The 25,191-nt window shown below is 42.6% G+C and overlaps 1 protein-coding gene across 13 annotated transcripts in view; it reads right to left on the bottom strand.

The window, feature by feature from the left end:
* ep400 (E1A binding protein p400) overlaps positions 1 to 25,191 on the bottom strand; it is a 241,688-nt gene that overhangs the window by 69,018 nt on the left and 147,479 nt on the right. For all 13 annotated transcript variants that reach the window (XM_063074069.1, XM_063074066.1, XM_063074065.1 and 10 more), the window contains 5 exons: positions 24,464 to 24,633; positions 22,529 to 22,725; positions 21,334 to 21,445; positions 14,160 to 14,303; positions 4,110 to 4,271 (listed from right to left, as the gene is read on the bottom strand). In XM_063074069.1, the coding sequence (XP_062930139.1) occupies positions 4,110 to 4,271; positions 14,160 to 14,303; positions 21,334 to 21,445; positions 22,529 to 22,725; positions 24,464 to 24,633 (785 nt within the window). The remainder of the gene's footprint in view (positions 1 to 4,109; positions 4,272 to 14,159; positions 14,304 to 21,333; positions 21,446 to 22,528; positions 22,726 to 24,463; positions 24,634 to 25,191) is intronic.

The following is a 25,191-nucleotide window of genomic DNA, read 5'->3' as shown; positions in this document are numbered from 1 at the left end:
TGGAGAAACATTTATTCAACCAGTACTCTGAAGAATGGATTGATGTCAATGCCAGCACTTGGTGTTGATGGGTTGTGGATCAAAGTGCATAGCCATCACTGAGCATGACACGTAGACTGGAGAAGTGAATACCCTCTCTGTCTGATTAGACTAATGGAACATGACAATATAACAATGGACTATGAACACCTTGCTACAGAGCTGGGTATTTATTATTAGTGAAACTGCATGGAATTGGCCCTTCTGGCTCCTCAAGAAACGCCACCCAGCAACCCCCAACAAACCCTGATTTAACCCTAGCATAATCATGGGACAATTTACAATGACCAGTTAACTTACTAACAGTATGTCTTTGGACTTTAGGAAGCAACGAGAACACCCAGAGAAAACCCACACATTCCACAGGGAGGATGTACAGACACCTTATAGAGGCCGCTGGGATTGACCGCCAGACTTCAACACCCCATGCTGGAAGTGTCACACTAATTAAAGCTCACCCTACAGGTCCAGCACTAACTTACTCCACTAGGGCAGGATGAAGAGGAAATGCCACTACTTCCATGTTCATCCACGTTACACGCCGCTATGAGCTCCTTCGTTGTCGATGGGTTTAAACCTGGATGTCTCTGCTCAAGAGCATTTAGAGAGTCATCATCATCATCATGTGTTATGTCGTTTTGATTTGGGCGAATACGGTCTTATCCGTAACCATGACTGCTCTTGGCAATGTTTTCTACAGAAGTGGCTTGCTATTGCTTCTTCTGGGCAGTGTCTTAACAAGACAGGTGACCCCAGCCATTATCAATAGAGATTGAGAGATTGAGAGATCATCTTCAGAGATTGTCTGTCTGGTGTCACTGGCTGCATAACCAGTACTTGTGATATGCATTAGCTGCTCATACGACCGTCCACCATCCGCTCCCATGGCTTCATGTAACCCTGATCAGGGGCTAAGCAAGCACTACACCTTGCCCAGTGGTAACCTTCAGACTAGTGGAGGGAAGGAGCACCTTGCACCTCCTTTAGTAGAGATAAATCTCCACCCCACCACCCGTATTTAGGGAGCATCTCCTCCAAACTGCAGCTGTTTATGGCAGCAGCTCCACTAACTTCAAGAGCATTAAGGATAGGCAGTAAATAATTGTCTTGTCTGAGAAGCCCATGTGGATGGTAATACAATGAAATGCCATTCAGTCCAGTCTGAATGTACTTATTCAAAATAGCTGCACCATCAATTGCAATTAACCTCAAAAATGCTTTGCATAAAGAGACCCTGAAGAAATTCTAAACATAAGAGATTTTGCAGATGCTGGAAATCCAGAGTAATAACATCAAGACTTGATGAAGGGTCTTGGCTCAAATCGTTGACTCTTTATTCCTCTCCATAGATGCTGCCTGACCTGCTGAGTTCCTGCAGCATTTTGAACAAATTCTATTCGGATTGTCATAAGTCACTGATGAACAGCTAGAAACCATCAGTAATGAAGTACCTACAAACTGTCAGCAATTTTTCTCCCAATGGCAAGTTTACAAAGATAAAAATGCAGTTAATTCTAAACTTGGTCATGCAAAAGGGCTTTAAATATAGGAGCAGATTTGGGTCATTCGGCCCACCAAGTCTGCCCCACCATTTTATTGTGGTTGATTTAATCTCCTGCCTTCTCGCCATGACCTTTCACACCCTGACTAAGAAAACCACAAGCAATTGGCTGCATCAGCAATCTAACATTAGGGAGCATGTTCGTGACAAAACCCAGCACAGATTTTAGACATTAGCAGTTGCACCATCAGCATTAATTGTGAATAGGTGGTGAGAATTAGCCAACAGAAGGCTGAGGGTAGATCAGACAGAGGTTTATAACAATAAGAGAGGAACAGATAGATGGCCTGTATCTGTATCTTTTCTCCCCTTGGGGTGTATGGGATGGTGGGAGGGCAAGCACCTCTGGTGAAAGGATTTGTCATGTCCATTCTAGGGAAGCTCACTCACCTTTAGTCCCCACTGGACACTCAGCTCTCACCTGTGGCTCCAAGTAGCTGTCTGCATGAGACAGCAGCCATACCCCAGTTAAAAGTTGGGCTAAACCAGGTGAGGGTAGCCATAGGCCTTATACCCCAGTGAGAGAGGGCCATGGTTGTCCTAGCACACAAAGTCAGCGCCAACAGACTGGGTGGACAAGATCTACAGTGAGATCCAAAGCAAGGAAGGCAGTTCTGCATCACTCTCTGGAGAGCAAAGGGCATGACGAGGCACAGAAGGTGCACAGTCACCCACTACAACCAAGGAGGATCCCAGTTTGTGAAACTTGTTCGTACCACTGGACCAGGAGTTCTGAGGTAGAGAGAGTGTAACTGCCCCAGTCCAAAGGTTTTTCCATTTTAAAAACTCTCCCAAACAGATATCATGTCATCATCCGGCAACCACTATCTTATTCGCAAGATCAAAACGTCTAATACTGGAGGGCATTGATTTAATCCAAGAGGGGGCAAGCTCAAAGGGGATGTGCGGGGCAATTTTTTTTTTAAAGACACAAGAGAGTGGTGGGTGCCTGGAATGCACTGCCAGGGGTGGTGGTGGTGGAATCAGATACAACATAGAGGGTCTTAAGAGGCTCTTAAATAAGGAATAAAGTTTAGTAAAACTAAGTAAGTGTGACGGACACACACAAAATGCTAGAGGAACTCAGCAGGCATCTATGGAAACGAATAAACAGTTGACGTTTCGGGTCGAGACCCATCAACAGGACGTCGACTGTTTATTCCTCTCCATAGAGGCTGCCTGACCTGCTGAGTTCCTCCAGCATTTTGTTCTTGTGACTTTGGATTTCCAGCACCTGCAGAATCTCTTGTGTTTAAGTGTGACTCAGACTGCTAATGTATGCAGTGAATTGGTACGAAGTGCTGGACTCTGCTGTAAGCAACTCAGTGATTAAACTTTCCCTGAAGATACAAATAAAGAATAATTTATTGCAGTTAACACAGTCATGCTGAACCAACTGTGCCTGTTGGCTAAAAAAATATTCAAACAATTCCAAGAAGAATGCATCATTAGATATTAAAACTAGTAATGAATTTTAAAGGCTCCAGGGATATTCAATACAATAAATTTGTAAAGAAATTGTCCTCCAGCCTTTAAAATATATACATTAACAATGCAGTAACACCACGGTTACATCTTGTACAAGAGATGGTTAAACCAAACGAAGATGCCATGGCTAAAAATACCAGTGCCTCTACTTTCTCAAGAGGTTAAAGAAATTTGAAACACCCCCTTTGACTCTGACCAATTTTTACAGAAAACATATTGCCCAGATGTATCACGGCTTGCTACAGCAACTGCTCTGCCCGGGACCACAAGAGACTGCAGAGTTGTGGACATCACAGAAACTGGCCAGCTCTCCGTGGCCCCTGTTTAACACCTCACTGCCTGATAGCTGGGCCACTGGATGCAGGCAGGCGAGTGAGCACAGGGCAGCTGGTGAACAGGGCTTGCTGCAGTTAGGAAACCCCATTGCCCAGGACATGTCCTCTTCTCATTGCTACCATCAGGGAGGAGGTACAGGAGACTGAAGACACACACTCAACATTTTAGGAACAGCTTCTTCCTCTCTGCCATCAGATTTCTGAATAGACAATGAACCCATGAACACTACAATATTTTTCCCTCTCCTTTTGAACTACTTATTTATTTTCTATATATACAGTACTTACTATAACTAAATAGTTTTCATTATGCATTGCATTGTACTACTGCCGCAAAACAACAAGTTTCACGACATACATCGGCGATATTAAACCTGATTCTGATTCAGTGGGGTTTTGATATCATTAGAGTTTACTTGTCAATAGCAATATAGTTTTAAACTGATCTGGTGCCTCAAAATGGGGACCAAATCCTCCAACTTTATCACTAAAGCCAAATCCTTCCAATACCAATGTATAACAAGTAGAGGTAACTGGATAAATAGCAGGACACTGGGGTGGGGGCGGGGGGACAGGGAGGAGTGCATTCAATACTTCACATGGTTTGGCTTAGATATGAAGGGCCAAACTACATCCTCCGTAAGGCTCAATGAATAAAGATTACCAGAAGAAATAAAAATAATCACCTGCTCCACAAGTGCTGCCAATCCGTCCAGGTAGGTAGGCTCCTCGTAGCTCACACACCTACGCTTCTCTGTGGCTTTGTCAACACCACCTTCGTGTTCATTCCTTGCTGTCAACTCTGCTTTACTGAGATCACCACTCTCCTGCTCAATGCTATTCAGTGCCTGGACAGAACAAGTAACAAGGATATTATTAAAAGGCTCATTTATATTGACACTGTTCCCCATCTAATGTTTCTGACACAACTGCAACTGGAGTGAGTGGGATAAGCTGTGGCCATGCTCTCTTCTCACTGTTGCCATCAGGAAGGAGGTACAGGAGCCACAGCATTCACACCACCAGGTTCAGGAACAATTATTACCCCTCAACCATTAGACTCTTAAACCAGAGGTGATAACTTCACTCACCCCAACACTGAACTGTTCCCACAACCTATGGATTGACTTTCAAGGATTCTTCATCTCATGTTCTCAATACTTATTGTTTACTTTGTTTCCCTTTTGTATTGGCACAGCTTGTTGTCTTTTGATGATGGGGTTTTGTCCATCTGGGTGGTCGATTCTATTCGGTCTCTTTTTATTTACTATGAAAATCACTGTGAATCTCCCCTGAGATTCATTTTCTTGCAGGCATTCACAAAGAGACACATTAGAACCGATGAAAAGACTGCACAACTGGGCAAACAACTGATGTGCAAAATACAACAAGCTGCAAATACAAAAAAGAAAAAGCAAAGTAATAATAATAAAGAACGAAATAACAAATATTGAGATCATGAGTTGTAGGGTCATTGAAAGTGAGTCCATAGGTTGTGTAATCAGTTCAATGTTGGGGTGAGTGAAGCTATCCTCACTGGTTCAAGAGCCTGATTGATGGTTGAGGGATAATAACTATTCCTGAACCTGATGGTGTGGGTCCTAAGAAGAAAGTAACATGGAGAAGAAGGGAGCATGGACTGGACAGTGGGGGAAAGATGCTGTTGTCTTGCGACAGCGCTCCGTGTAGAAGTACTCCGTGGTGGGGAGGGCTTTACCTGTGGTGTGAATGTCTGTTAGCAAAAATGCTCTGATGTAGGAGTTTGGCTGTATTCCACTCTTGCTAGTACTCAGCTGACTCACTTTAAATTTACCTCTGAACCTAAAAGGATTTCAAACAATTACAACCAATATATTTTATGTATAATGTGTTAATTCGTTTACCAATTATCCACCTCCTGATTTGTTTCATTTATTGCTCTGCTTGCGAAGAAAAAACCCAGCCTTCTGCTCTAAATACAGATCAAGGTTATGCTCTCAGGATCTGGGAATGGTTATACCAATCCAATTAAAATTTGTTCATGGTAAATTCATGCAAAGCTCTTCAGAATTTTATTGCAATTGATTTTTGCATGGCTGTTAGACACTATACTGTGCTTAGAGCGATGTTTTTAAATAGCGTCAGTTGCATGCGCTTCTGTTCAAAAGGTAGTAGTTTTTGTCACTGATAGTTAGCAAGAAATAAGCAGCAAGGCAATTCAGAACTGTTTTGCTCACTGTAGTTCAGCATGGAGATGTCAGAAACGGCCGGGAGTGAAAATGAAACAATTTCACTACTTCAACAAGTTAGGAAAGATGAAAAATTTGAAGCTACTTTGTACATTACAATGAAAAAGAAGATTTGGAGGATGCAATCATTGGAAGCATTGTATAAAGTCCATTACCTGCACCTGGTGTCTGTGCTAATTTTGTTCATTTACAGTAAAAAGAACACAGAACAAGAGAAAATCTACAGATGCTGGAAATCTAAGCAACACACACAGACAGAATGCTGGAGGAACTCAACAGGCCAGGCAGCACTGTGGAAAAGAGTAAACAGTCACCATCTCAAGTTAAGACCCTTCAGCAGGACTGGAGAACAAGGATGATAAGTCAGTGTAAGAAGGTGGGGGAGGGGAAGAAGAAACACAAGGTAGTAGGTGATAGGTGAAACAGGGAGAGGTGATGGAGTGATGTAAAGAACTAGGAAGTCGATTGGTGAAAGAAATAAAGGGCTGGAGAAGTGGGAATCTAATAGGAGAGGACAGAAGGCCATGGAAGAAAGGAAAAGGGGAGGAACACCAGAGGAAGGTGATCGGCAGTTTAGTAGATAAGGTGAGAGAGAGGAATGGTGAGAGGGGAGGGGTGTTGCATTATTGGAACTTCAAGAAATCGACGTTCATGCCATCGGGTTGGAGGCACGCCAGATGAAATATAATGTGTTGTTTCTTCAACCGGAATGTGGTCTCCTCCTGGCAGTAGAGGAGGTCATGGACTGACATGTCAGAATGGGAATGGGAAGTAGAATTAAAATGTGTTTCCACTGGGAGACCACCGTTTTACTGGTGGATCGAACTTAGGTGCAGGGCAAAGCATAATTTCCATTACTCTCCAGAATTCTCCAAAACTTATGCCATCTCCAATGGGACCCCACTACCAAGCACACCTTTCCTCCACTCCAACTTTCTGCAGGAATTGCTCCCTATGCGACGCCCTTGTCCATTCATCCCTCCCCACTGATCTCACTCCTGGCATTTATACTTGCAAGCAGAATAAGTGCTACTCCTGCCCCTACACCTCCACCCTCACTACTGTTCAGGGCTCCAAACAGTCCTTCCAGGTGAGGTGACACTGCACCTGTGAGTCTGCTGGGGTCATCCACTGTATCTGGTGCATCCGACGTGGCCTCCCGTATATTGGTGAGACCCAACGTAGATTGGGAGACTGCTTCGCCCAGCACCTAAGCCCTGTCTGCAAGAAAAAGTGAGTTCTTCCAGTGCCCACCCATTTTAATTCGACTTCCCATTCCCATTCCGACATATCAGTCCATGGCCTCCTCTACTGCTGGGATGAGGGCACACTCAGGTTGGAAGAGCAACACTTTGTATTCTGTCTGGGTAGCCTCCAACCTGATGGCATGAATGTCAATTTCTCAAACTTCCAGTAATGGCACCCCCTCTTCACCATTCCCATATCCCTCTCTCACCCTATCTCCATCACCTTCCTCTGGTGCTCCTCACTCTTCCCTTTTTCCTTTCTTCCATGGCCTTCTGTCCACTCCTATTAGATTCCTCCTTCCCCAGCCCTTTATCTATTTCACCAATGTCTTCCCAGCTCTTTATTTCAGCACCCCCCGGTTTCATCTATCACCTACCTTGTATTTCTTCTTCCCCTTCCCCCATCTTCTTACTCTGACTTCTCATCCTCGTTCTTCAGTCCTGGTGGAGGGTCTCAGCTCGAAACGTCCACTGTTTAATCTTTTCCATAGATGCTGCCTGGCCTGCTGAGTTCCTCTAGCATAGTGGTCACCAACCTTTTTAAGCCCAAGATCCCCTACCTCGACCTTAGTGAAAGGCAAGATCTACCTACTAAATAGTTTACAGAAAAAACAGCTCAGATTGTACTTCCAATTTGAGGCCTTTTATTTGGGCTAATTGTATTTCAATTACACAAAATACTTTTGTCAAACTTTCAAATTAATTAACACAAGAAAATACTGTAACTAGCATATCAAACAGGCCATAGATGTTTTTCTTTAAGAATATTACAATACTTCACACCTTTAATTCTAAGTTTCATTATTTAATTTTATTTCAACACGAAAAATAAATAAATAAAAATGATTGTTGCACTCAGTGTGATGACTGGGGCTGAATACTTTCTGCTAGTTCTCTGAAATTTGGCTCATAACTACAGATAGCTAGTCTGAGACTGTCTGTGAGGTGTCTGTCAGTAAGACAGCTCCTGTACTTAGATTTAATCATTTTCATCTGTGAAAATGCAATTTCACATAGATAAGTTGACCCGAAGTAGGCACTGACTTTTAGTGCTATAAAACCACCGCGTACACCACGCATTGCTGGGGTCCCATCAGTAGTAATTGCCACCAGTTAATGATGGGGATGTCATTTTCACGGACATATTTTTAAAACTCATTGTAAATATCCTCACCTCTCGTTCTCTCCTTTAATTGCAAAAGAGTGAGGAAGTCCTCCTTTGTTGTAAAATCCTGGAAAGCCATTCTGACAAATACAACAAGCTGAACTGTTTGTGTTACATCCAGGGATTCATCGAACTATAGTGAAAAATATTCACAGAGTGACAAGTCCTTTAACACTTGTCGATCCACGTCCTCTGACAGTGACTCTACCCTCCTTGTCACTGTTGCAGGGCCAAGCAGTATATTACGTATTGCAGTTGTGATGTCCTTTTTGTTTTTAAAGTCATTAAAAACAGTCTCTGCGGTAATGGCCATTGCTTCCTTGAATAAATTGCCATCTGCAAAAGGCTTCTTGCGTTTAGCCAAAAGGTGACTTACACGAATGTTTCAATAGCAGCCTTATTTTGAGCAGCATGTTTTGTGAAAAATGAATGCTGGGCCTTCAACCCCGATTTCAGCTCCTCAACTTTCCAGGCACGAATTGCGCTCTTTGGGGGGTGGGTGGCTTTAAATTTCAGGTGGTTGGTGTTGTGGTGCCGCTCCAGATTCTCTCTTTTAGTCAGTGCTTGTGTTTGATGGCACAACATACATACACACTTGTCTTTCACCAAGGTAAATAGAAATTCCTCTTCCTATTCTGGGTGGAATTTGTACGTTTTCGCCTTCTTTCATGGAGCCTCCGCCATGCTAGCTAGCTAACTTGCAAGATATCACAAGCAAGTGCCGTATATTGATGTTTGCGACAGTCTGTACTCTTATCCAGTGGTTGCCAACCTCCGGGCCGCGGACCGATACATTGCCCTGAAGAACGCAGCGGTGGCCGGAACACACCCAGCGCATCTTTAAGAAAAAAGACGAAATGAACAAGCTAATTAATTAGGTGCCACTCGGCACGTAAATGCCAGCCCAGATCAGAGGCGGTTGCCGACTGCGTCACCTCTGATCTGAGCCAACACTTACGTGCTGGGCGGCACCTAATTAATTAGTTTGTTTATTTTGGTTTTTTTCTTAAAGATGTGCTGGGTGCATCCCGGCCACCACTGCATTCTTTGTGGATCGGTATCGGTCTGCAGCCCGGAGGTTGGGGACCACTGCCGTATATTGATGTTTGCGATAGTCTGTACTCTTATCTATTCTAATTGGTCACTTTGATGCAGCACAAGCTACGCTGAAAACGCGGCGCATGGCGGGGGACCCACACACATGCGCACTGGGCAGAAAGAATGGAACTAAAACCCCGCAACCCAGAAACAATCTCTCTTTACAAACAGCTTTCGGTAGTGAAACTATTGCTAAATTACTATTACCCTCATTAGTATTACTTATTTTTATAATGCTCACATTACAACAGTATTTGTGTATTTATTTTTGATTTTTTTCGGGATCTACTGGGAAAGTCTCAAAGATCGACCGGTCGATCGTGATCGACGGGTTGTCAACCACTACTCTAGTATTTTGTGTGTGTAAGACGGACCTAACACACAGATTTATAGTACTGTAGAGGCATTGGCAGTGTTCTAATCTGCTCTGTATTCCATTTAAATACATATGCTACTTAGTTAAATGGTAGCTTGTCTTTTTTATACCTTTTATCTCCTTCCATGGCCCCAGTGTGTCCCAATTAACCGGAATCCACTGTAAGTGGATTCCGTGACAGATCAACCATTTATGGCCAATGAACTCAAGGTGCTTGTGGAAGCTGTGCACCTGCATTGTATTGCATGCTGCGCATTTATTATGTTTATCATGGTAGTCACGTGGGCGGGAGTGTGGTAAAAGCAAAGGCTTTAGTTCTGTAGTCATGCTTTGTTTTCGGCAGTTTAGAGCTGGGAACCGTTGGGTGTCATATCTTTTGTTGACCACTTAATTACATTTGAAATAGCTCAACTTTGCATAAGTCCACTTATGTACATTTACCATCGCGAGTTTTAGTTTCACAAGTTTCATCACTTCAAGATTGTATGTTTTGCTAGTTTGCTAATAAAGGATTCAATACATTTCTTTGACTTTTTGGAACATTATTATTGGATTGATCTGAGGACACGTCATACAAGATAACTCCCTGCGAGGTCGCCAGCAGAGGCATTGGCTTGTTTATATTGCTTCCGTTAGAATGCTGAATTGTCTCCTCCTGTTGGTAACAATATCCTCCTCCCGCGCAGAACATAAACTATGGATTATGATCATGGAGCAACAGCACCACCTTGTGGTCAAACTAAGACCGGATTTCCGCAAAAGTAAATGCTCTTTGCTGTTGAATCTGTTGTAATAATGTGCAATTCCCCAGTGTCATTGTACAGCAAGATGATCCAGAGTGCTTCGAGCAACTCTATCAAATGCTATTCAGTGCCAAGCTGGATGCTAAAACTGCTAGGACAAGCAGGGGAAGCTTGATTAAAGAGCACTGTGACCTCATAAAATGTCCAATATCCTTCAATGCAAAAACATAGATTTACAATCAGTACTTTGCCATCCATTTTTGAAAGTGGAAATTGTTCCCACAATATGCATTTTATAAATTATAATAGTTCAGAGGCTATAAAGCTATATAAAGACAATTCTGATGATATTGACACTTCCTTTTCTCCACTGAACCATGTTCCACCATGTGACAGGTCTGCTCATTCAACTTGGATGAATTTCTACTTCATCTGGGAGCAGATTTCCCAGAATGGGGTAGTGCAGGTAAGGAACTTTGAATTTATCAAACAAAATCAAAACTTCCACTGAATTTACAAAATTCCATGTGATTTCAAGATGATCTGCAAATCTGTTTGCAAAAGATAACAAATTTACTTCAAAAAAGTTCATATAGGGGCGGCACAGAAGTTGGAGTAACACTATTACGGCACCAGTGACTTGGATTCAATTCCGCTGCTGTCTTTAAGGAGTTTGTATCATCTCCCTGTGAACATGGGTGTTTCCTCTGGGTGAGCCAGTTTCCTCCCACATTCCAAAGAATATGTTGTGTTGGAATCGGTTGTTCTTCAAAGGTATTTAGTTGAATTAAGTTTTTAGCAAGACTTAAACTTGACAAGGTACCCTATACAAGGCTTATTGAGAAAGTAAGGAGGCAGGGGATCCAAGGGGACATTGCTTTGTGGATCCAGAACTGGCTTGCCCACAGAAGGCACAGAGTGGTTGTAGACGGGTCATATTCTGCAGGGAGGTCGGTCACCAGTGGTGTGCCTCAGCGATCTGTCCTGGGACCCCTACTCTTTGTGATTTTTATAAATGCCCTGGATGAGGAAGTGGAGGGATGGATTAGTAAATTTGTTGATAACACAAAGGTTGGGGGTGTTGTGGATAGTGTGGAGGGCTGTCAGAGGTTACAGCGGGACATTGATAGGATGCAAAACTGGGCTGAAAAGTGGCAACCCAGATAAGCGTGAGGTGGTTCATTTAGTAGGTCAAATATGATGGCAGAATATAGTATTAATGCTAAGACTCTTGGCAGTGTGGAGGATCAGAGGGATTTTGGGGTCCGAGTCCATAGGACACTCAAAGCAGCTGCGCAGGTTGACTCTGTGGTTAAGGCGGCGTACGGTGTATTGGCCTTCATCAATCGTGGAATTGAATTTAGGAGCCGAGAGGTAATGTTGCAGCTATATAGGACCCTGGTCAGACCCCACTTGGGAGTACTGTGCCTAGTTCTGGTCACCTCACTACAGGAAGGATGTGGAAACCATAGAAAGGGTGCAGAGGAGATTTACAAGGATGTTGCCTGGATTGGGGAGCATGTCTCATGAGAATAGGTTGAGTGAACTTGGCCTTTTTTCCTTGGAGTGACAGAAGATGAGAGATGACCTGATAGAGGTGTATAAGATGATGATGATGAGAGGCATTGATTGTGTGGATAGTCAGAGGCTTCTTCCCAAGGCTGAAATGGCTAGCATGAGAGGGCACAGTTTTAAGGTGCTTGGAAGAAGGTATGGAGGAGATATCAGAGGTAAGTTTTTTTATGAAGAGAATGGTGAGTGCATGGAATGGGCTGTCGGTGATGGTGGTGGAGGCGGATACGATAGGGTCTTTTAAGAGGCTCATGGAGCTCAGAAAAATAGAGGGCTACTGGTAACCCTAGGTAATTTCTAAGGTAAGGACATGTTCGGCACAGCTTTGTGGGCCAAAGGGCCTGTATTGTGCTGTAAGTTTTCTATGTTTCTAGGTTTCTAAACTGTACCTCCACTAACTTACAATTTGAATTTTTATCTTGTATTGTTCCACAGTATGTGCTGTTAGACTCTGTCTACTGGTGGTAAAGCAATATAACAGTTTATCATCTTTCATTTTTCATCGGCTAGGTGTTAAAACATGCCATGCCTGTGTGTTTTCTAATAGGCCCTTAGGTTATCTTAGGAATTTGCTTTCTCTCAATGTAAAAGTTTCCGTTCCTGCAAAAATCATCTTCTTGTCTTTGTTCTCAGCTCTGTTCTATAAGATCATTTTTCTACAGATCCTACAGGATGTAGGATCTTCAAGACTGAATGGTACTGTTAGACCTTGGCCTCATTTGCCAGGAGAGGAGTCAAAATTTTAACCTGCCTTTTCCCTCAAGACAGCCTGAGAAGTCATAGAGCACAGAAACAGGTCCAATTGGTCCCCATCAACCAATATTCTCCCGTCTCAGCTATTCCCAGTTGCACACACACATTTGACCCAATCAGTCTAAATCAGGGGTTCCCAACCTTAGGGTCCATGGACATATTCCAGGGGTCTGTGAACTTGGATGGGAACAAATTTACATCTTTACTTTCACTAACCTCTAACTGAAAAATAGCATTTCCTTCAATTATGAATATAGGCAACAAACCACAGTAGTGTTAACAGTACCTGTGACTTTGTCACCAATAGAAAAACAGATATTTTCAAATCACATTCCAGTTGTTACAAATATCACAAGATATCATTAAAGACACACTCATCACTACTTCGAAATTATGGTAGTTATAAAACCCACAGCTAGATCGAATGTGACCGCAGTCTTTCAGTCTGCAGACACTTGTGGAACGTAATTGACCAACTATCAGGCAGCCCTGTGATTGGATATCCAAGATGACATGTTTATTGCTTTGTCAAAGACCACCCACAGTATAATGTCCTTATTTAAGCTAAGCAACAACAGTCTTCACACTGATATGTCTTTAAAAAACAAAATTTACTTTTAACTTGCCTAGATTTTAAATGTACAGTCTTGTTATTTAATGCATTAAAATCCATTATTCTGAGAAGGGGTCCATAGGCCTGACAGACTGCCAAAGGCGTCCAGGACATAAAAAAGGTTAAGAACCCCTGGGCTAAACTACTCCAAGCCATGCATCTGTCTAAGTACCTTTTAAATGTTGTGAATACACCACCTCTACCACTTCTACTGACAGCTTGATCCATATACTAACTAACTCTAGGTCCCTATTAAATCTTTCCCCTCTAACCTTAAACCTGTGTCCTCTAGTTCTTGATCACAGGAAAAGCCCTCTGCACTACTAAGCACATTTACAAAGAGTGCTGCCACAAGAAAGCAGTATCCATCATCAAGGGCCCCCACCATCCAGGCCAGGCTGTTTTCTCACTACTGCAACGGAGCAGGAGGTACAGGAGCTTATGTCCCACACCACCAGGTTCAGGAACAGTTATTAACCTGCAAACATCAGGCTAGTGAACAAGCGTGGATAACTTCACTCATCACAACTCTGAACTAATTCTACAACCTATAGACTCACTTTCAAGAACTCTACAATTCATGTTCTCGGTGATATTTATTTATTCATGTGCACAGTTTGTGTTCTGTTGCACACTGATCGTTTGTCAGTGTTGGTTTATCACTGACTTGTCTGTATTTCTTTATTTTCCTGTCAATACCTGCAAGAAAATGAATCTCAAGATAGTCTATCGTGACACATGTGTATTTTGATAATAAATTTACTTTGATAATTCACCAAAGTCTAGAAAAAAGACAGCATGCATTCACCCTATCTATACCCCTCGTAATCTTTAAAGACTTTTCCATCAGCTTCAATCAAACTCAGGAACTGAAAGATATACAGAATAAAGCAGCATGAACAAAAGACGGGAAAAGCACCACTAGTGAAGTTGAATTTTACCTCCAGGAAAGGTTTAGTCTCCCTCGGTGAGATCTGGTGTGCCAAGGAAGACACCTGGGACAGTACGACAAACTCTTCTGTCTTTACCTTCAAGGGAGACTCCCCCAAAAATGCAGGGATTTCAAACAGGTCCCTTACTGTTTGCTGCAAAACATCAAACAAACTGCTGAGTATTTTGTTACTAATCACAAACAAGATAAAATCTGCAAATCTGAAAATCCAAGCAACGCACAAAAAATGCTGGAGGAACTCAGCAGGTTCAATTCCTGCCACTGTTTGTACATTCTCCCTATGATCGTGTGGGTTTCCTCCAAGTGCTCCAGCTTCCTTCCACAGTTCAAAGGGTTAGTGTCAGTAAGTCAGAACAAGAAGCAGAATAATAATAATAATAATAATAATAATAATAATCAGAATCAAAACAATTGATTGCATAAGTATTCAACCCCTTCAAGTTAGCTTTAGCAGCAATTACAGCCTTGAGTCAGTGTGGATAGGTCTCTACCAGTTTTGTACATCTGGACACTGCATTTTTTCCCATTCTTCTTTACAAAACTTCTAAAGCTCTGTCAGATTGCATGGGGATCTTTTCAAGTCCAGCCACAAATTCTCAATTGGATTGAGGTCTGGACTCTTACACTTGACCACTCCAGGACATTAACTTTGTTGTTTTTAAGCCATTCTAGTGTAGCTCTGGCTCTATGTTTGGGGTCATTGGCTTGCTGGTAAATAAATCTTCCAAGTCGCAGTTGTCTTGCAGACTGCATCAGGTTTTCCTCCAGGATTTCCTTGTACTTTGTTGCATTCATTTAACCTCTACCCTTACAAGCCTTCCCAGGCCTGCTGCAGTGAAGCATCCCCACAGCATGATGCAGCCACCACCATGCTTCACAGTAGGGATGATGTGTTTTTGATGATGTCTGGTGTTTGACTTACGCCAAAAAAAGCATTTAGTCTCTGACGATCAAAATGCTCAATTTTGGTTTCATCAGACCATGAAACCTTCTTGCAGGTGACTTCAGAGTCTCCACATGCCTTCTAACAAACTCTAGCCAAGATTTCAGTGAATTTTTTTAAAAAGTGGCTTTCTCTTTCCCACTCTCCCATAAGGCTGCCAGGGAACAGTTATCGTATGCACAGTCTCTCCCATCTTAGCCACTGAAACTTGTAACTTTTCCAAAGACGTCACCGGTCTCCTGGTGACCTCCCTCACTAGTCCTCTTTTTGCACAGTCACTCAGTTTTTAAGGATGGCCTGCTCTAGGCAGATTTACAGCTGTGCCATATTCTTTTCATTTCTTCATGATTTCCTTAACTGTACTCGAAGAGATTATTAGTGACTTGGAAAATTTCTTGTATCCATCTCCTGTTTTGTGCTTTTCAATAATCTTTTCACAGAATTGCTTTGAGTGTTCTTTTGTCTTCAGGGTATAGTTTTTGCCAGAATACTAACTCATCAGCAGATGAACCTTCCAGATACACGTGTATTTTTACTCCAATCAATTGAAACACCTTAACTGCACACAGTGATCTACATGTAATTAATTATGTGACTTCTAAAACCAATGGGCTTCACCAGTGATGATTTGCTGTGTCATATTAAAGGGGGTGATACTTATGCAATCAATTATTTTGTATTTTATATTTGTAATTAATTTGGATCACTGTGTAGAGATCTGCTTCCACGTTGATACTAAAGAGTCTTTGTCTGTTGATCAATGTAAAAAAAAATCCAAAATGAATCCACTGTGATTCAATGTTGTAAGACAATAAAATATCAACAGTTCCAACAGGGCTGAAAGCTTTTTATAGGCACTGTATATTAAATAGTTAAATTAAATAAGTAGTGCCAAAACAGAAATAAAGAATGTAGTGAGGTAGTGTTCATGGGCTCATTGTCCATTCAGAAATCAGATGGCAGAGGGGACTAAGCTTTTCCTGAATCGTTCCTGAGTGTGTGCTTTGGGGTTCTGTACATCCTTCCTTGATTGTAACTATGAGAAGAGGGGCCTATCATAGGTGATGGGTGTCCTTAATGGTGGACATATTTTTAAGGCACCACTCCTTGAAGATGTTTTGGATACCATGGAGGCTAGTGTCCATGATGGAGCTGACTAAGTTATCAACTTTCTGCAGCTTACTTTGACCCTGTGCAGTAGCCATCCCACATACCAGACAGTGATGCAGTCATTTAGAATGCTCTCCATGGTATATCTGTAGGGTTAGCAAGCTGTGGGCTGCTCCCTGTGGTGGTCATTGACCCAAGCATAGTATTTCACTGTGTGTTTCAATGTACATGTGAGAATGAAAGCTAATCTTTAAATCTTGAGCAATAAAGACAACCAGAATGAGCAGCTTTGACCAGCTAAACTCCTAAGGAAGCAATAAACCTTGAACACCTTATGCACACAGATTAACACATACAGGAACAGTTATGACCCCTCAACAATCAAAGGTCAAAGTAAATTTATTATCAAACTACATATACACCACCATAGAAACATAGAAAACCTACAACACAATACAGGCCCTTCGGCCCACAAAGCTGTGCCAAACATGTCCTTACCTTAGAAATTACCTATGGTTTCCAATAGCCCTCTATTTTTCTGAGCTCCACGTACCTGTCCAGGAGTCTCTTAAATGACTCTATCGTATCCGCCTCCACCACCATCACTGGCAGCCCATTCCACGCACTCTGAGCACAGTACTCCAAGTGGGGTCTGACCAGGGTCGTATATAGCTGCAACATTACCTCTCGGCTCCTAAATTCAATTCCACGATTGATGAAGGCCAATACACCGTACGCCTTCTTAACCACAGAGTCAACCTGTGCAGCTGCTTTGAGTGTCCTATGGACTCAGACCCCAAGATCCCTCTGATCCTCCACACTGCCAAGAGTCTGACCATTAATACTATATTCTGCCATCATAGTTGACCTACCAAAATAAACCACTTCACACTTATCTGGGTTGAACTCCATCTGCCACTTCTCAGCCCAGTTTTGCATCCTATCAATGTCCCGCTGTAACCTCTCACAGCCCTCCACACTATCCATAACACCTCCAACCTTTGTGTCATCAGCAAACTTACTAACCCACCCCTCCACTTCCTCATCCAAGTCATTTATAAAAATCACGAAGAGTAAGTGTCCCAGAACAGATCCCTGAAGCACCCCACTAAGTGAATATGACCCGTCTACAACCACTGTTAGCCTTCTGTGGGCAAGCCAGTTCTGGATCCACAAAGCAATGTCCCCTTGGATCCCATGCCTCTTTACTTTCTCAATAAGGCTGGCATGGGGTACCTTTTCAAGTGCCTTGCTGAAATCCATATATACTACATCTACTGCTCTTCCTTCATCAATGTGTTTAGTCACATCCTCAAAAAATTCGATCAGGCTCATAAGGCACGACCTGCCCTTGACAAAGCCATGTTGACTACTCCTAATCATATTATACTTCTCCAAATGTTCATAAATCCTGCCTCTCAGGATCTTCTCCATCAACTTACCAACCACTGAGGTAAGACTCACTGGTCTATAATTTCCTGGGCTATCTCTCTCCCTTTCTTGAATAAAGAAACAACATCCGCAACCTTCCAATCCTCCAGAACCTCTCCCGTCCCCATTGATGATGCAAAGATCATCGCCAGAGGCTCAGCAATCTCTTCCCCTGCCTCCCACAGTAGCCTGGGTACATCTCATCCTGTCCCAGCGACTATCTAACTTGATGCTTTCCAAAAGCTCCAGCACATCCCCTTTCTTAACACCTACATGCTCAAGCTTTTCAGTCTGCTGAAAGTCATCACTACAATCACCAAGATCCTTTTCCATAGTGAATACTGAAGTACAGTATTCATTAAGTATCTCTGCTGTTTCCTCCGGTTCCATACACACTTTCCCACTGTCACACTTGATAGGTCCTATGCACTTTGATAATAACTTTAAACATTCATTTTTGAATAAGCATTAGGTCGATCTGCACAAAGTTTATTCACAGCTATACAGCAATGTATATAATGGAGGGTTAATGACGGTGAAGGATTGTCACTGTAATGTTGAAGAATGAAAAATCAAAAAGATCTTAAGTAGGTAAAGCAGTATCACCTCTGTGCAGGACCAGAAGCAAGCTGAAGTCCTGGATGATTCTCACACTATAAATCTAGGTTGAGACCAAGAATCTCGGAAGACTTTTGGATGAGACCATAAGACACAGATGTGGAATTAGTCATTCAGCCCACCCATTATTCTGCTCCACTATTCGAACATATGTTATTATTTCCCCCTCAACCCCATACTCATTCCTTTTCCACAAAACCCTTGACACCCTTACTGATGAGGTGCCAGAATGCAGAACCAACTTCTCTTTCAGGTGAACAATAGGTACTTCCAGTCAAGGTGGCGCCTGTGTACAGCACTCCCACAGTTGACGTCTCTTGGATAGACCACAAAACTATTTATTTCACTTCTTTTATGTCTGTTTTTTGTCTTGAATGTGTTTTTGGAACTGTTTGAGCCTGTGATTTGCAGTTTGTGGTGATCCAGCACTTTGCTGTCTCTGAGAGGATTCCGGGAGGCAGCGAGCGTGAACACCGAGGCGAGCAGGTGCAAACCGATGTTCAACTTTATTTTGCCAATTAAAGTGACAAGGGAGAATGAAACTTCGAGGCAAATGTGGAGGGTCAGCGTCAGCTGCCTGTCTTCTGCTTGTTAGTGGAATCGCTCTGCTGCTGGAGAGGAGAGCCTGTGTGGCCTTCAGCTGTGCCTGGTAGATTACCAACGTTGTCGGCATTTTTCTTCAGTCTTTTGGTTTTTTTATATTCTGTGTTTTCTGCCCGTTCTTTCTTGTTTGTGGGGAGGGGATTTTGAGGCCAATGTTCTTATGGCATTTTGTGTGGGGGAGGGAGTTTTGAGAGTTGATGATCGTGTTGTCGTACTTTTTTTTCTTGGTTTCGTGGCTATCAGGAGAAGAATCTGAGTTGAATACTTAGGTAGTAAATGAACCTTCGAATCCTTCAGTCTAAAACATCCTCTCCTGGTGTCTGGGCTTACATTTATCCCTCAATTACTTCTTACTGTCTCAGTAAACTGTCCAATGGAATCAAAGACCCCACTCACCCTGGATTTTCTCTCTGCTGACCCCTCCCTTCAGGCAGAAGATACAAACCCCTGAAAGAATGAACCACCAGCCTCGAGGGCAGCTTCTATCCCACTGTTATAAGACTATTGAACATTCCCCTAGTATAATAAGATGGACTCTTGACCTCAATCTACCTCATTTTGGCCTTGTACCTTATTGTCTACCATAAGACCATAAGATATAGAAGCAGAATTAGGTCATTTGGCCCACCAAGTCTGCTCTGCCATTTCATCATGGCCGATCCATTCCCTCTCTGCTCCAATCCCCTGCCTTCTCCCCATATCCCTTCGTGCCCTGACTAATAAAGGATCTATCAACCTCTGCTTTAAATATGCCTTCCACAGCTGCCTGTGACAACAAATTTAACTGATTCACCACCCTCTGGCTAAAGAATTTCCTCCTCATCTCCCTTCTCAATAGACCACCCTCAGTTCTGAGGCTGTGCCCTGTGGTCCTCCACCGTAAGAAACATCCTCTCTCCATCCACTCTATCATAGCCTTTCAACATTCATTGGTTTCAATGGGGTCTGCCTGCACTGCACTTTCTCTGTAACTGTGACATTTTATTCTGCATTCCGTTAATACCTTTTTCTTGTACTATCTTATGAGAACATTATGAAATGCAAAAGTTATTCACTGCACTTCGTTACATATGTCAATAATAAACCAATTTACCAATCTGAAAATATTTCAAAGCTTACTGAATATCTTTAGAGGCCATATGACATGAACAGAATTAGGCCATTCAGCCCATCAAGTCTACTTCACCATTCCACCACAGCTGATTTATTACCCCTCTTGGCCCCAATTTTCAGCCTTCTCTCCATAACTTTTGACACCCTGACTAATCAAGAACCTGTAAACTTTCACTTTGAATACACCCACTGATGTGGCTTCCACAGCCATCTGTGGCAATGAATTCCACAGATTCACCAACCTCCGGTTAATAAAATTCCTCATCACTCCATGTCCACTCTATCTAGGCCTTTCAGTATTCAATAGATTTCAATGAGATCTCCCCTCATTCTTCTAAATTCCAGCAAGTACAGGCCCAGAGCCATCAAATGGCTTCTCGCACGTTAAGCACGTAATTCCTAGGATCATTCTCATGAACCTCCTCTGGACCCTATCTAATACCAGCACACTGTTTCTCAGATGGTGGGGGGAGGGGGTGGCTAGAACTGCTCATAAATGCGATCTGACCAACACCTTATAAAGCCTCAGCAACACATCCTTGCTTGAAAGGCCTCGATAAGAGTGGATGTGCAGAGATGTTTCCTATGGGATGGGGGAAGTCCAAGACCAGAGGACACAGCCTCAGAATAGAGGGAAGTCCATTTAGAATGGAGAGGAGGAGGAATTTCTGTAACCAGAGAGTGGTGAATCTGCAAAATTTGTTACCATAGGCAAGCTGTGGAGGCCAAGTCATTGGGTATATTCATGGTAGAGGTTGACAGGTTCTTGATTAGTCAGGGCATGAAAGGATATGGGGAGAAGGCAGGAGATTGGGGCTGAGAGGGAAAAGGCAGGAGATTGGGGCTGAGAGGGAAAAGGCAGGAGATTGGGGCTGAGAGGGAAAAGGCAGGAACAGACTGAGTACCTATTGCCCCTGGGTGACTGCAACAAGCGACCCTATGGTTTGAGGCCTTGTCTGCAGTACAACAAAGGCCACGCAGCTCCCCTGCTGTTGTTCTCACCAATGAACCAGTGAACCGGACCACAGTATTCTACATTGCCAATATCCAACAGGGTCTTGTGATCACAAGAAAAACATCCAATACAATCACTCGCTGTATAACTCTATAGCTATAATCAGCCAGGTTTCGAGGGAGCCCGCTGACTTCTTCTGAATAGCACCTTGGGATATTCCACCTCACCCAAGGACAGATATGCCAATAGTTCCTGTGCTGTACTGTTCTATGTTGAATTGTGGAAGGAGGAAATTATCTGAATTGAGGAGCTGAGGACAAAGGAAATTATTTGATTGGATGAATTGTGGAGAAAAGAAATAATCTGATTTGATAATGTGAGGACAAGTACCTGCTGTAAGTACGCTGTGCAATAGTTGCTTCCATGTGAAGCCACATCTCTAATTAAATTCTTCGTACCATTCTTGAGAAGTTTCTCCTCGATGGAATTGCCAATAACCAGTCTAAAGCAGAAGCAGAAATAGGACAAAGATTTGAAAGCGCAAAAAGAAAAGTTCTACAAAATCCTTATCAATTCGATACAATCATGCTGGCAAAGTTCCATGTATAAGACCCACTACCCTCTCCCCCACTCCCGACAAAGATTGCTTAGAAGATATTTCTCCAAGTGAAACATTTCAGAGAACCAACCACCTAGGATGGGTTGGGAGTTGTGTGCAGCCCAGAATGGGCAGCAAGTGTTTATCTTTGAAGGATGTAACAGAACATTAGCAATCAATTAAATGTATGTGCCAGAATAATGCCACGAATCCTTTCAAAACCCACCCTTGATACCTATTCTAATATCTCCTTGTGTGCCTCGATACCTTGAAGGTGCCATGTAAGTACAGATTTTTTACTGTTAAGGTCTGCTGATGCAATTTGAAAGCTAGCAATTTAATATATTTCAAGGTTGACATCAAGCTAATGCAAGTATATTTTGTGTGGTTGTATTTTTACTGATATTCTATACGGGCTTGTTATCCTGTATGTGGAAGGACAGGGTCTCAAGCTGCAGCATCACGGGAGGGGGCATCGAATTCAGTGCGCTCCATCAGGGTTGCTGTGGTCGACTGAAGTTTTCAGTAGGCTTGGGGGAGTCTGACTATATACAAGTATACTTGTGTGGTTGTATTTTTATATGGGCTTGTTGTCTTGTATGTGGAAGGACTGGGTCTCAAACTGCGGTGTTGCCAAGGTTGGGGGGGCGGGGGGAGTGATGATGGTGTGGCATTGCATCCAGTCTGGATGAAACAGACTATTGTGGTTGACTGTGAATTGATGGTGCACGTTTTTGACTCTTTCACTGCATGATTGTGCTACCATTTGTACTTGCTACCTTGTGTGTGCTTGTGCTGTGTGTGACTGCTGGTACTGTGTTGTGCACCTTGACTTCGGAGTGATGCTATTTCATTTAGCTGTATTCATGTATGGTTGAATGGCAATTAAATTTGAATTGAATTAAATTGAAGTGACCAACATATTGAGTCCACTGTAGATTACACCCTTGTGGAAGAAGGTAGTTTTCAAACAAGTTTACATCATACCTGTATATATGGATATCTTTGCACTTTCCAATTCTATCACACCATTCTTGGACTTGTGAATCCAGAGTGGGGTTCAAGTCACTGTCATACACAATGACGGTATCGGCATCTATCAAGTTAACCCCTGCAGCACCGCCGCGAGTGGAAAGGATAGCACAGAAGATTCGCTTATCGGTATTGAAGAGTTTCATCAATGCCTGTGAGGAGAAATTTCACAAAGTTTAAATGCAACAAATGTCATGTCATGCGGGTCAGTGATAATAAATCTGAGGAATGCACACAAAACACTGGAGGAACTCAGCAAGTCAGCCAGTGTCTATGACCAAGACCCTTCATTAGGACTGAAAAGAAGGGGGAAAAAGCCAGAATAAGAAAGAGGCAGGAGGGGACGCTGGCAAGTGATACATTAGACCAGATGAGGGGGAAAAGGAGGGATGAAGTGAAAAGCTTACTTATACATAGTCCTAAGGGGAAATGATGGTGGTAGCAGTTGAGATGTTGAGTAGTGAGAGTCATGAATAAAAGGTGCATGGGGCCAATCAATTCAAATTTAGGTACGTAGAAACCTTCTCATGGAAGGAGGTGAACATCTGGAATTCACACCCTCCGAGGATGGTGGAGGTCAGGGTCATTTGATACATTTAAGGTGGAGATAGATTTGAAGGATCGGGGAATTGAGGATTTTGGGGAAATGCTACAGAAGAGGAGTTCAGGCCAGAATATATCAGCCATGGTCATACAGAATGGTTGAACAGGTTTGACAGATACAGATAAATTTGGGACATTTAAGAGACTCTTGGATAGGCACATGGATGATAGAAAAATCGAGGGCTATGTAGGAGGGAAGGGAGTTAGATTGACTTTAGAGTAGATTAAAAGTTTGCTGAGCTATGTAGTACCTGTAATGTGTTGTATTGTTCTATGTTCTAGTCATCAGTGAACCAATTGGGTTTGTACAATCCAACAACTTTATTGGTCACCTGGGGCACCACACAAATTTTCACATGTACTGAACTCAACTTCACAGCTTGCTGCAATATCTTACAGGCACCCCTGCATTATAACCACTAAACTTGTAATAATCCTAATGCTGAACTTTTGCTATTCAATACAAGTCAAGGACACCTGACCTTTCAACATTTTTCTTATGTGTTAAACCTATTGTTGACAGTCCATGCAGTAGGCCCTAAATAATATCTTAACTACAGTAGCTTTGGTGCCACAATAGCGTAGAGGTTGGCGCAATGCTATTACAGCTTGGGGCATTCTGGAGTTCAGAGTTCAACTCCAGTGCTATTCTGTACGTCTTCCTTGTGGTCCTCTGGTTTCACCCCATTGTCCACAGACATATTGGTCAGTTAACTGGACATTCTAAACTGTCCTGTGATTATGTTGAGGTTAATTGGGTTTGTTGGGGGTTGCTGGAGTGACGTGGCTCAAAGGTCCACACTGTGTTGCTAAATAAATACATTTCTACTGTGGAGGAAAAGAGATCCCTTTAATCTTCCCCAAATCCTGACGGCATTTTACTGTGCCTGTAGTAAAGTGAGTGAAGATTGCCTTAACTACGCAAATAGGAACTATATTCTGCAAAATTATAACATTACACCACAGCTATTAATTGTAAATTGTAACAATCAAGATTAGTTTAAATATGTTACATAAAAGCAGCAGGCTAAAATAATAAACACAAGCGATCCTGCAGATGCTGGAAATCCAGAGCAACACACACAAAATGATGAACAAACACGGCAGGTCAGGCAGCACCTATGGAAATTAATAAACAGCCTACACTTTGGGCACAGACCATTCATCAGGACTGGAAAGGAAGAGGGAAGATGCCAAAATAAGAAAGTGAGGGGAGGGGAAGGAAGTAAAAGCTAGAAGGTGATAGGTAAAGCCAAGCTAAATTAGTTGTTCTTTTGAGAGGCATACCTGCCGTTGGGTAAGGCGAACATTTCCGTCAACTCTCACAAAAGCAAAGCTGTGGTAGTCCAGGAAACTCTCCAAGATGTCCAGCATTTGAATCATTTGTGTGAATATGAGTACTCGCCGCCTTTCTGATTTTAATTTATGAAGCAGAACAGCCAGTGCCTCCAATTTCCCTGGGTAGAGAATAACTGGTATTAAATTTAAACTGAGCAACTGTCCAAATAGTGGTGGGCAGAGACAGCAGGTACTGATTCTTAGATAGTGCCTCAAAGTTTCTAGTCAGGGATTTTAGTCAACTATAGTTCCGTGAATACTGCTTATACATTTATATTTATTGCATTTTTTATTACTGTGTTCTTTATCTTATTGTGTTTTATTTCTGCATTGATCCAGAGTAATAATTATTTTGGTCTCCTTTATACCCATGTTCCGGAAATGATATTAAACCATCTTGAAATGAACTTTTCCAATTAAGCAGAGGAACTGAAGGAGGTTCAGGAGAGTACTTTCTCCCTTCTTACTTAACAGAACCAGCCTGGGGTACAGAGGAATTGCCCACATACCTTCTGTTGCTGAACTCCGCTAACACTCAGACTTAGCCGTTAGCATGACACTATTACAGCTTGGTATGTCAGAGTTCGGAGTTCAATTTTGGCATCCTCTATAAGCAACTTTGTACATTCTGTCCCATGTGCACATGACTTTCCTCCGAGTGCTCTGGTTTCCTCCCA

This window comes from Mobula hypostoma, chromosome 21 (genome assembly GCF_963921235.1).
Source record: "Mobula hypostoma chromosome 21, sMobHyp1.1, whole genome shotgun sequence".
NCBI lineage: Eukaryota > Metazoa > Chordata > Chondrichthyes > Myliobatiformes > Myliobatidae > Mobula > Mobula hypostoma.
The sequence above is the reverse complement of the archived record's forward strand: the minus strand, read 5'-3'. Positions and strand labels throughout refer to the sequence as shown.